At 52.0% G+C, this 12,758-nt stretch overlaps 1 protein-coding gene across 1 annotated transcript; it reads right to left on the reverse strand.

Moving 5' to 3' along the window:
• Positions 1-168: 168 nt before the first annotated feature.
• On the reverse strand, positions 169-12,738 carry DENND10 (DENN domain containing 10). Its single transcript, XM_040361480.1, has 9 exons — positions 12,640-12,738; positions 9,994-10,190; positions 9,441-9,520; positions 9,172-9,320; positions 7,993-8,104; positions 7,800-7,900; positions 7,176-7,283; positions 5,913-6,007; positions 169-556 (listed from the first exon to the last, which is right to left on the reverse strand). Exons 1-9 carry the CDS (start codon positions 12,704-12,706, stop codon positions 380-382), a joined length of 1,086 nt encoding a protein of 361 aa, XP_040217414.1. The 5' UTR covers positions 12,707-12,738; the 3' UTR covers positions 169-379.
• Between the last annotated feature and the right edge of the window lie 20 nt (positions 12,739-12,758).

Consider the following 12,758-nt stretch of genomic DNA (forward strand, 5'->3'; position numbering starts at 1 on the left):
AGTCCTGGTGTAGACAAGGCTCTGGGGTCACAGGTCAGTCCTGGTGTAGACAAGGCTCTGGGGTCACAGGTCAGTCCTAGTGTAGACAAGGCTCTGGGGTCACAGGTCAGTCCTAGTGTAGAGTGTTAATGGTCTCCTGACTAAGGAAAGAGAGAACATGACAGCACGTACTCAGAATACAAACATTTTATTATGAGAACTCACTGGGCATCCTATCTGGCCCAAACAAACCGTGTCTTCCTGGTAGGTAAATGATCCACTGTATATTCAGTACTCTCTGGAATTTCCTGGAGAGAAGGACGGCTCCGCCAGGCGCCTCTAGGTAACGCACAAAATGGCTACTGGTCCCGTATCGCACTTCGTCAGGTCTGTCCCTACATCACGTCAGTAACATCTGCTCAGCCGCTGCCAGATGCATCAAGAAATTTTCTGCAGCTGGAGGGAATTTCTTCTGTCTGAGCTGCTCCAGGTTTAAAGTTGGCCTGTCACGGTCTCCCGTCTCCTGGCTGAGCGAGGACAGAATAGAGAGGATCTCTCTGGTCTTCACACATATATCCTGCAGAGAAGAAAGGAGTGAATGTACACAAGGCTGGTCTGCTCTACTCCCCACATGGCCATCTAACTATTATCCCATTCCCGATCATCTGGGTTGAGTACTTTCCAAGTCACAAACCAAGAACAAGAGAAAGTTATAGAAATGTTCTGAGAAAGTGACGTATTTTGGTAGTCCATGGACTGTTATCAGATTTCTGCCTGGATAAACAGTTATTGTATTTTTTGCATTGTTGAACACCTAAACACTTTCAAAGGTTCCTCAAACCACAGGGGAGCAAATGAGAGAAATTCACTGTTAAGAGTTTACACACACTTTAACCACTTAAGCCCCGGACCTTTAGGCAGCTAAATGCCCAGGCCAGGTTTTGCGATTTGGCACTACGTCGCTTTAACAGACAATTGTGCGGTCGTGCGACGTGGCTCCCAAACAAAATTGGCGTCCTTTTTTCCCCACAAATAGAGCTTTCTTTTGGTGGTATTTGATCACCTCTGCGGTTTTTATTTTTTGTGCTATAAACAAAAATAGAGCGACAATTTTGAAAAAAATGCAATATTTTTTACTTTTTTCTATAATAAATATCCCCCAAAAACATATCTACATTTTTTTTTCCTCAGTTTAGGCCGATACGTATTCTTCTACCTATTTTTGGTAAAAAAAATCGCAACAAGCGTTTATCGATTGGTTTGCGCAAAATTTATAGCGTTGACAAAATAGGGGATATTTTTTTTTTTTTACTACTAATGGCGGCGATCAGCGGTTTTTTTTTTGTGACTGCGACATTATGGCGGACAATTTTGACACATTTTTGGGACCATTGTCATTTTCACAGCAAAAAATGCATTTAAATTGCATTGTTTATTGTGAAAATGACAGTTGCAGTTTGGGAGTTAACCACAGGGGGCGCTGAAGGAGTTAGGGTTCACCTAGTGTGTGTTTACAACTGTAGGGGGGTGTGGCTGTAGGACTGATGTCATCGATCGAGTCTCCCTATAAAAGGGATCACTCGATCGATACAGCCGCCACAGTGAAGCACGGGGAAGCCGTGTTTACATACGGCTCTCCCCGTTCTTCAGCTCCGGGGAGCGATCGCGAGGGGGCGGCTAGAAACGATTCGTCCCCCGCGGGTTACCGACCGCCGCATGTACCGGGGGGGGGGGGGGTCCCGATCGGACCCGCGGAAAGGCGGGGATGTACATGTACGCGCCATTCTGTGGACGTACATATACATGCGGCGGGCGTTAACCGGTGAAAAGAGAAGTGTGGGTTTTATTTTATTTTTTCCCAGAACCATACTTACATAGCTGGATGTGGCATCCGTCTCCCGCGGGCTCTAACACTGAGAACCGAACGATTAAACACCGCCAATCACTTGGTTCTCATGGCTCCCTGAACAAAGAGCTAGTGCTCTGCCCCCCTCCTTGCTCACTGGGCTGTAGAAGAGATGGAAGCAGCCTGCTCAGGCTCTCAGTGGCTCGCTGAGAGGCTGAGCCGGGTGACGGTCCAGGCATGTGGGTAGATCCCAGACAATATGGTCGCGGTCTTGCCCGAGCCTGGACCGGCTCTGTGACGTCAGTAAACTTCAGCCCGTTGTCTGCTGAAAACAGGTCACAGGTGTGCAGAACGAACTGATCAACAGGAGAAGTACAGACAGATGAGCTTTGGCTGTACTGCTCCTTTAATTCCCCAGCAGAATTCTCTCACTGTTCCTCTCTGCGCCCATGCTGCCGATTGGATGAGGGAGAGATGTTCCGCACCTCTCTCAGTCTCAGAGAGCACTTATAAGAGGGAAGAGAAGCTCCAACCAGAATCTTGGTGCAGTACCGTTTTAATAAGCAAAGATATAAAAATAGCCACTCACAAAAAGGTGTGTACAGAGCAAGTGTAAAGCCTCGTACTCACGATCGGATTTTCAGATGGGAATTGTGTGATGACAGGCTGTTGTCGGAAAATCGGACCGGTTGTACGCTCCATCGGATAATTGTTATCGGATTTTCCGTCAACAAATGTTGGATGGCATGCTTTAAAAGTTTCCGACAACAAATGTGTGTTGTCGGAAACACGCACGCTCAGAAGCTCACCATAACACAACATTAGCAGAAGTTGCACAAAGGGTGGCGCTAGAGAGCTGAAAAAACACCTAGTTTTGCATTTGTTGGCCGACAATTCTTTGCCGTTTGTATGCAACACAAGTTCATGGCCAATGCCCTTCGGACAAAAGTCCTACGCTTTGTCCACGGAAATAACGAATCGTGTGTACCAGGCTTTAGGCTCAGAGCAATAATGTTCTGCCTGCAGGGGGCCATCAGTCCATGCCGCAGTGGTGGCTCCAGAGAAGGTGAATGTCGGAGGATGCTGGGGAGCGACCGGTCAACCAGGAGGCGAATAGCCAATTGGGACGCGCTTCAGAGGCAAGCCACGCCTCCTTCCTCAGTGTCCTGGACTGATGGCATGTGCGTACTACACCAAGAGTCCGCTTAGCGATTCTCTCCCCTGTACCTCTTGATTTGCAGTATGGGTTTCCCAGCCTGTGTGGATTACAGAATCCTTGCATCCCCCTTGGAATGAGTCACTGGCCCAGATTCAAAGAGATCTGCGCTATATTTGCGGAGGCGCAGGGCCACGATTTTGCCCTGCGCCCACGCAAATATTTTGCGCTGCCCTCGATTCACGGAGCAGTAGCTCCGTAAATTGCGAGGGCACGCCGGCAAAATTGCCCGGCGTAAGCGCGCGCAATGTAAATGATCCCGCCTGGGGCGGGAATCATTTAAATTAGGCGCGCTCCCGCGCCGAGCGCATGCTCCGTCGGGAAACTTTCCCGACGTGCATTGCGGCAAATGACGTCGCAAGGACGTCATTTGCTTCAAAGTGAACGTGAATGGCGTCCAGCGCCATTCACGAATCACTTACGCAAACGACGTGAAATTCTAATTTCACGTCGCGGGAACGGCGGCTATACTTTAGCATTGGCTGCCCCTACTATTAGAAGGGGCAGCCTTACGCTAAAGATGCCGTACGGAAACTCCGTACCTTGCGTACGCAGGGCCCGCGCAACATTGTGAATCGGCGTAAGTATGCAATTTGCATACTATACGATGACCACAATGGGAGCGCCCCCTAGCGGTCATCGCAAAAATGCAGCCTAAAATCTGCGTGGCATAAGAGCCTTATGCCACGCAGATTTTAGGCTGCAGTCGGCGTAACGAGTTCTCTGAATCAGGAGAACTCGTTACGCGGGCGCAAGTCAGGCACAATTGCTTACTGAATCTGGGCCACTGGGTTTTAACCCTCCAGTCATTTATTTGCTGGACTTTACACCCTATTATAATCTATACCCTTTGGTCTATTGACATTCCCACAGAGAAGGGTAGCGCTGTTTGTCAGAAAGAACTTATGCATGTGTAGTCTGAGAACCAGCTATAGCCTCACCATCTAATGTTATGCATTCTTAGGGTGTGGCCCCCCAAGTCTATCATTGTTAGTCTGAGAACCAGGCGATACACAATGCTGCCCATGCATGTGCAGATGAGTCAGATAGATGTCATGCATGTCCAGCGCAGGAAGTCCCACCCCTAGTAAACACGGCCACAACTGTGCGCATAGGTGGCTCAATAAGTAAGTGTTATCACAGCAGCAAAAGACTGAGGAACCTGAATGAAAACACTGCTATGGGACAACGCTACACACTTAAGAGATTTCCACAGAACAAAGAAGCCATCACTGATCCAGGCTGCTGGACTTATGCAAAACCCAATCTTCACCCATCACATTGTGCTTGCCCAGAGGGCCTTTTTAGGGACATGACACCCTCAAAAGATCACTGCCCTGGACCTGTGCTCACTGGGTTCCGTGGAGAGTGCTGCCTGCAGGATTCGGTGCCAACTGGCAACATTACAAGCCTTCCCAGATCTTCCACAGAGGGGTCCATGTACCACTGCTTTGTGCCTCAGACAACCTGGATAAGCCCCTTCCCTATCATCGATTCCTGGCCTTTTTTCTCTGCCAGTGTCACCTGAAGGCAGCAACATAACCCAAAGAATCATGAATATGCATATGCCGTGTCCTGTGATTAAGGAATTGTCTAAAGCTAGTCAATCATATCACGTCCCCTCCCGCAGCTTGGGAGCGGCTTCTTAGCCGCATCGGTTGTTATCCCAAGACAGCCGACCATCGGCTCTAAGAAAACAGTGCTGGGGTGACGCGTGCAGCTGCAGGCATCACCCCGGTACAAACCCTTCAAACTGAGGCCGCATATTTGTGTATAGTCGGCGCGAAGCTGTTAAAAATGTCTGCGGGCCTGGTTAATGCGAATTCATCACGTGAACTGACGGGCCAGAAATTTAGCGGCAGCAGGCCGTGTGCGACCGACCGGCAGTAGGTTGCCGACCCGTGTTAGACCCCTGCAAAGCCCCACAAATTCTTGTTAAGTCAATCTAATGCAGCTTCTTATGGTGCGACAACGGTACTGCACTGCTCCTAAACTCAGAGCAGAGTTTCCACTCTCATGTAAGCTGTGCTTGTTTAACCCCTTCCTGCCGGTGTAACACATATACGTGGCCCCACTGGACTGGGCTTTTTTCTGTGGGGCTGCATATATGCATAGCTCCCTATGTGCTGGAAATGAGCCGCACAGCGCGCTCCCAGCACAGAGAATGGGATTTCACAGAGAGGCTCGGGCTCCGTCCCAACGATTGGGACCCGGAACTCCTGAGTCCAGGTCACCTGATTGCTGTGGTAGCCTCTGATTGGCTACCACAGTGATCAGTCAGGAAAGATACGTTGTATCTTTCGCTTTCCTTGCAGAGAGGAAAAAAAATAAAGAAAAAAAAATATCAAATCAAGGTTTGATCTAGATTACTGTCTGGGTTAGTGTTTGGGTCAAAGGTCAGGTTCAGTATATTTTGGGCAGGATTTTTTATTTAATTTTTAATTGGCATCAGTGTGTTTTAGGGAGGACAAAAAAATAAATAAAAATGTACCACGGGTACAAATAACATACACATAGGTGGTATCACTGCGATCATCAGGAGCAAGAGAATTTATTTTGGGGTTTTCTTTGGTGGTAGGTTATGGTAGCAACAAAATATATACAGCTAAATTTTTTTTAAAATAAACACAATTTGGACCAGTTTTCCTTTGATAATAAAAAAAAATTGTGCAAATTTCTTTCCTGCACTCGGGGTCTGCCTAAAGCTCCGCTTTTATTAAATGAGCCTTGTGCATCCAGTAGCTACATTTAAAACCTGTTTAGACTGCCACATAGGAGCCTTTAAATTCATTTACAGTGCACTCCAGGTATGCCTAACTGATGTTTGTGTATGTCACTTTAGAATGCCCTAGTGCCAGCTGTACCCCTTACCTTAATCACTTGACTCTCCGTTTTATCCGAATCCTCTGCAGACTGCACCATTAACTGTCCAATCTCCTTGTGTAATTTGCCCAATGTCAGCGCCTCTGTGGGGGGGAGAGAGACACAATCAGCTCTATTCTGACCGTCGCCTTGCCTGAACTGGATACATTCATGTAGGATTTAGGTGAAGGGCCGCCCTACAGATCCCAGGAGTGACATAAATATCTCACAAGTAGTCATATTGTTGTACATACACCAGAGATTAGAGTCCTGAGATCTTTCCAGTTTCAACCTACTCTCCATGTGACTGGCACAGGAAGCCTTAGAAGTCGGGCTCCTTTCTGTGAAAGTTCCTTGGTCGTCATTTCAGAGAAAGTCAGGCGATGAGCATTGTGAGGAGATCAGCTATGGTGGCCCCAACAGGAGTACAAGGGATCCAAGGGAACAAGGAGTACACAAGATTCCTGGGGACACGGGGGTACGCAAGATTCCTGGGGACACGGGGGTCCGCAAGATTCCCGGGGACACGGGGGTCCGCAAGATTCCCGGGGACACGGGGGTCCGCAAGATTCCCGGGGACACGGGGGTCCGCAGGATTCCCGGGGACACGGGGGTCCGCAAGATTCGGGTACGCAGGATTCCTGGGGACACGCAGGATTCCTGGGGACACGCTCGATTCCTGGGGACACGGGGGTACGCAGGATTCCTGGTGACACGGGGGTACGCAGGATTCCTGGGGACACGGGGGTACGCAGGATTCCTGGGGACACGGGGGTACGCAGGATTCCTGGGGACACGGGGGTACGCAGGATTCCTGGGGACACGGGGGTACGCAGGATTCCTGGGGACACGGGGGTACGCAGGATTCCCGGGGACACGGGGGTACGCAGGATTCCCGGGGACACGGGGGTACGCAGGATTCCCGGGGACACGGGGGTACGCAGGATTCCCGGGGACACGGGGGTACGCAGGATTCCCGGGGACACGGGGGTACGCAGGATTCCCGGGGACACGGGGGTACGCAGGATTCCCGGGGACACGGGGGTACGCAGGATTCCCGGGGACACGGGGGTACGCAGGATTCCTAGGAACGCAGTATAGACCGGATTGCAGGAAACAGAGTGAACAAGATTGCTAGGAACGCTTGGTACACTGAGAGCAAGAAGTACATAGGTTTCATGGGAACATGGTGTATATTATTAAACATGTGCCAGACACCCAGGAACCCCACAGGCCTGGAGAGGACGATGGCCCCCGCAGGGTAATGTTTACCTTTGGCGCTGTGAGAGATGGAAACGGTGTTCTCTGCCAGATTCACAAAGACGTCGTACAGATCTGAGCGGTTACCGACCTCAGCCTCGTGAAATCCTGCAATATAACCTGAAGAAAGGAAAATGTCAGAGACCCTCACAGGGGTGAGCGCATTATATGTGGCCCCCACCACTAAGGTGAGAGGACCATGTGACCCCTGCCAGTCAGGTGAGAAAGACAGCGTGGCCCCTGACATTTAGGTGAGAGGACCACATGACTCCCCTGCCGACCCTCCACCCCCCCCCCCCCCCATCAGGTGAGAGGAATATATGACCCCATCATTAGGGTGAGACCACAAGACCCCCCGTCAAGTGAGAGGAATGCATGACCCCCCCCTAGTCATGTGAGAGGAATGCATGATTCCCCCCCCCCCCCAGTCAAGTGAGAGCGTGACCCCTATTGGTGACAACATAACCCCTGGCTGACAGTCCGATGAGAAGACTACATGACTCCTCCCCCCACAATCAGGTGGGAGGATGGCACAACCCCCGCCAGCCGGGTCAGAGGACCGCGCAAACCCCGCCAGCCGGGTCAGAGGACCGCGCAAACCCCGCCAGCCGGGTTATAGGGGTTATCTGGTCATACCTGAGACGCATTTGAGAGCGTCAATCTCATCTGGGGTCAGGTGGACGTAAGGCTGGAGAATTGACCAGTCCTGCCGATGCCACACCAGAGCCGGGAGAGACCTGAAACAAGAATAATGTCAGCCAGGAATGCCCCCACACTAAGGATCACTGTCCACTCTTCTCCCCTTGTGTATTGCCTGTGAGAGGAGTACCTGCTAAATTCCAGCACCACCTCCGCTTTGGGGTGATAGACAGCAATACGCTTCTTCAGCATCAGAGCCGTGTACAGAATGACTGACTCCATCCCGAACTGCAACACCACATCTGTAAGACAGAGCCAAAAGCGGTCAGGAGCCCTTTTCATTATACCTTCCCCAATATGGCCTTCAAGTGCCTCGCTAACTGATCCTCTCCCCAGTTTAGCTTCCAGCTACCCCTTTCCACTGAGCCGCCACCTAATTTGAGCTCCAAATACCTCTGAACCCCACAGCAGCATGGCCTTCAACTGACCTTCCCACTGAGCTTCCACCCAATATGGTCTCCAACTATGCAACCTCTCACTCAACCTCCACCCTAATATGACCTTTAACTGTCCCTCCCACTAAGAATTCCAATATGGCCCCCAACTGCCCCTTCCCATTGAGTCTCCATTCAATATGGCCCCCAACTGCCCTTCCCACTGAGCTTCCACCCAATATGGTCTCCAACTACGCAACCTCTCACTCAACCTCCACCAAAATATGACCTTCAACTGTCCCTCCCACTAAGAATTCCAATATGGCCCCCAACTGCCCCTTCCCATTGAGTCTCCATTCAATATGGCCCCCAACTGCCCCTCCACTGAGCTTCCACCCAATATGGTCTCCAACTACGCAACCTCTCACTGAACCTCCACCCTAATATGACCTTCAACTGTCCCTCCCACTAAGAATTCCAATATGGCCCCCAACTGCCCCTTCCCATTGAGTCTCCATTCAATATGGCCCCCAACTGACCCTCCCACTAATAGGGCCTGCAACTGTCGCTCCACCCAATATGGCCTCCAACGGTCTCTTCTACTGAACCTCCACTCAATATGGCCTCCACCCACCTCTATCACTAAGCTTTTGCTCAATATGGCCTCAACTATCCCTCCCATTGAGCCTCCACCCAGCATGGCCTTCAAACTACCCCTCCCACTAATGTCCAACCCAATATGGCCTGCAACTGGTTCTTCCACTGAGTCTGCACCCAAAATGACCTCCAACTGCTTCTCTTACCAAGTTGAAGTGCTCAGGAAACTCACCATAACAAGCAGATGCCCCCTTTGGTCAGAGACTAGCCCTCCCAATAAGCAAACCCTCACTGTGGAGTCTCGGTCAGGTGGAAGTGGGCTGTAGAGCTGAACATACCTTTCACAGATCCAGACATGAAGGCTTTGCGCTGGTCATAGTCGCGGCACAGGAAGGTCCCATTGTCTTCGCTTTGACAGGTCCCCTTGGTGAATACGGAGATGTAAGCCTCCACCATGGGCACCGGACTGCCGTGCGTCTCGTAGATTCTGAGAGAGGAAACGCTGGGTGAGGTCGGAGCTCCGCCTTACTGCCCATCCGCCTCCCCCGACTCCATCCAAACCAGAAGTGGAAGTGGGCAGAGACACAGCAGATTGTCACACACATACCGGCTGAGGATCCGCCCAAACACTGCATACTTCTCCGGATTAAAGTCCTTCGCTGTCAGAACTACACAGAAATGTGTCACCTGAGGAAAGAGAAGAGAGTCAGAGGAGGGCCACGGCACGAGGAAAGTCCCCAGGAGGGCCACGGCACGAGGAGGGTCCGCAGGAAAGGCCACGGCACGAGGAGGGTCCGCACGAAAGGCCACGGCACGAGGAGGGTCCGCACGAAAGGCCACGGCACAAGGAGGGTCCGCACGAAAGGCCACGGCACGAGGAGGGTCCGCACGAAAGGCCACGGCACGAGGAGGGTCCGCACGAAAGGCCACGGCACGAGGAGGGTCCCCAGGAGGGCCCACGGCACAAGAAGGGTCCCCAGGAGGGCCCACGGCACAAGAAGGGTCCCCAGGAGGGCCCACGGCACAAGAAGGGTCCCCAGGAGGGCCCATGGCACAAGAAGGGTCCCCAGGAGGGCCCACGGCACGAGAAGGGTCCCCAGGACGGCAATAATGCTGTGGCCCCCAGGATGTGTGTGTGTGTGTACGAGAGAGAGACTTACCTTGTCCAGTGAGGAGCCACCCTCTACCCGGGTGAGTGTGATGTAGAACCAGGTCCTCCGGTGCTGGCCGTACAGGAAATTGTAGAGAGGACGCTCCTCCTCCTGCAGGCGACATTTCCTAAGAAGAAGCTTTCGCAGCTCCACCGTGACGGACGGGTAACACCAAACCCACAGGGTGTCTCCATTCTGGTCCCTCTCTGGAGTAGGAGGAGAGAGGGGGGTGTCATATATGGGGGAGGGGGTTACATACAGAAGAGGGGGAGGGAGGAAATCGCATACGAAAGAGGAAGTCACATATGGGGAATCACGTACTGAGGAAAGGGTCACATATATCAGAGGAGGGGTCACATATGGGGGAGGGAGTGGTCACATACGGAAGAGGGGGTTACATATGGAGAAGAGGGGGTCACATATGGGGAGGGGGAATCACATATAGGGGAGGGGGTCACATAAGGAAGAGGGGGTTACATAAGGAAGAGGGGGGTCACATAAGGAAGAGGGGGTTACATATGGAGAAGAGGGGGTCACATATGGGGAGGGGGAATCACATAAGGAAGAGGGGGTTACATAAGGAAGAGGGGGGTCACATAAGGAAGAGGGGGTTACATATGGAGAAGAGGGGGTCACATATGGGGGAGGGGGAATCACATATAGGGGAGGGGGGATCACATAAGGAAGAGGGGGGTCACATAAGGAAGAGGAAGTCACATATGGGGGATCACATATGGGGGGGGGGGGGTCACGTACTGAGGAAAGGGTCACATATATCAGAGGAGGGGTCACATACGGAAGAGGGGGTCACATATGGGGGAGGGGGAATCACATATAGGGGAGGGGGAATCACATAAGGAAGAGGGGGTCACATATGGGTAAGATGGGGTTATATTTGGGGGAGGGAGTCAAATATTGGGGGGTCATATATGAAAGAGGGAGTAACATATGGGGAAAGGGGTTACCATGGGGGAGGGACAGTCGTAGATTCGGGGGAGGGGACACTTATAGAAGGGGGGGTCATATAAGGGTAAAATGTCAGGTATGGGGGAGGGGGTCACTTAAAGAAATGGGGTCATGTATGGGGGTCACATATAGGGAAGATGTTAGGTATGGGTGATGAGGTATCTAATGGGGGGGGGGGGGTCATACATGGGGGAGGGGTTACAATGGGGGAGGGCTAGTCGTATATTGGGGGGTCACATATGGAAAGGGGGTGTGAATTATCGGGGGTCACATATGGGGGACAGTCATGGAAGGGGGGGGGGTCACATATGGAAATGGGGTCATGTATGGGGGTCACATATAGGGAACATGTTAGGTATGGGTGATGAGGTATCTAATGGGGGGGGGGGGGCATACATGGGGGAGGGGTTACAATGGGGGAGGGCTAGTCGTATATTGGGGGGTCACATATGGAAAGGGGGTGTGAATTATCGGGGGTCACATATGGGGGACAGTCATGGAAGGGGGGGGTCACATATGGAAATGGGGTCATGTATGGGGGTCACATATAGGGAACATGTTAGGTATGGGTGATGAGGTATCTAATGGGGGGGGGGGGGGGGATACATGGGGGGGGGGTTACAATGGGGAGGGCTAGTCGTATATTGGGGGGGTCACATATGGAAAGGGGGTGTGAATTATCGGGGGTCACATATGGAAAGGGGGTGTGAATTATCGGGGGTCACATATGGAAAGGGGGTGTGAATTATCGGGGGTCACATATGGGGGACAGTCATGGAAGGGGGGGGTCACATATGGAAATGGGGTCATGTATGGGGGTCACATATAGGGAACATGTTAGGTATGGGTGATGAGGTATCTAATGGGGGGGGGGGGGGTCATACATGGGGGAGGGGTTACAATGGGGAGGGCTAGTCGTATATTGGGGGGGGCACATATGGAAAGGGGGTGTGAATTATCGGGGGTCACATATGGAAAGGGGGTGTGAATTATCGGGGGTCACATATGGAAAGGGGGTGTGAATTATCGGGGGTCACATATGGGGGACAGTCATGGAAGGGGGGGGGTCACATATGGAAATGGGGTCATGTATGGGGGTCACATATAGGGAACATGTTAGGTATGGGTGATGAGGTATCTAATGGGGGGGGGGGTCATACATGGGGGAGGGGTTACAATGGGGAGGGCTAGTCGTATATTGGGGGGGTCACATATGGAAAGGGGGTGTGAATTATCGGGGGTCACATATGGAAAGGGGGTGTGAATTATCGGGGGTCACATATGGAAAGGGGGTGTGAATTATCGGGGGTCACATATGGGGGACAGTCATGGAAGGGGGGGGGTCACATATGGAAATGGGGTCATGTATGGGGGTCACATATAGGGAACATGTTAGGTATGGGTGATGAGGTATCTAATGGGGGGGGGGGGGGTCATACATGGGGGAGGGGTTACAATGGGGAGGGCTAGTCGTATATTGGGGGGGGTCACATATGGAAAGGGGGTGTGAATTATCGGGGGTCACATATGGAAAGGGGGTGTGAATTATCGGGGGTCACATATGGGGGGCAGTCATGGAAGGGGGGGGGTCACATATAAGGTGGAGCCGGCACCGATAATAATAATGGGGGTGATATCGGTGTCAGAACACCCTGTATCCGTCTATCTGTCGGTCAGCCGATCCCTCACCGATCAGAGCAACGCTACTCAAGCCCTCCGCCGCCATCCCGCTCCGCCCCCTTTGGGGAGGGTCCATGTGACGAAGTGACGTTCCCGCCAGCTCCGCCCCGGGGATTGCAGGAAGTGAC

This window comes from Rana temporaria, chromosome 8 (assembly GCF_905171775.1).
Source record: "Rana temporaria chromosome 8, aRanTem1.1, whole genome shotgun sequence".
In the NCBI taxonomy this organism is placed as follows: Eukaryota; Metazoa; Chordata; class Amphibia; order Anura; family Ranidae; genus Rana; species Rana temporaria.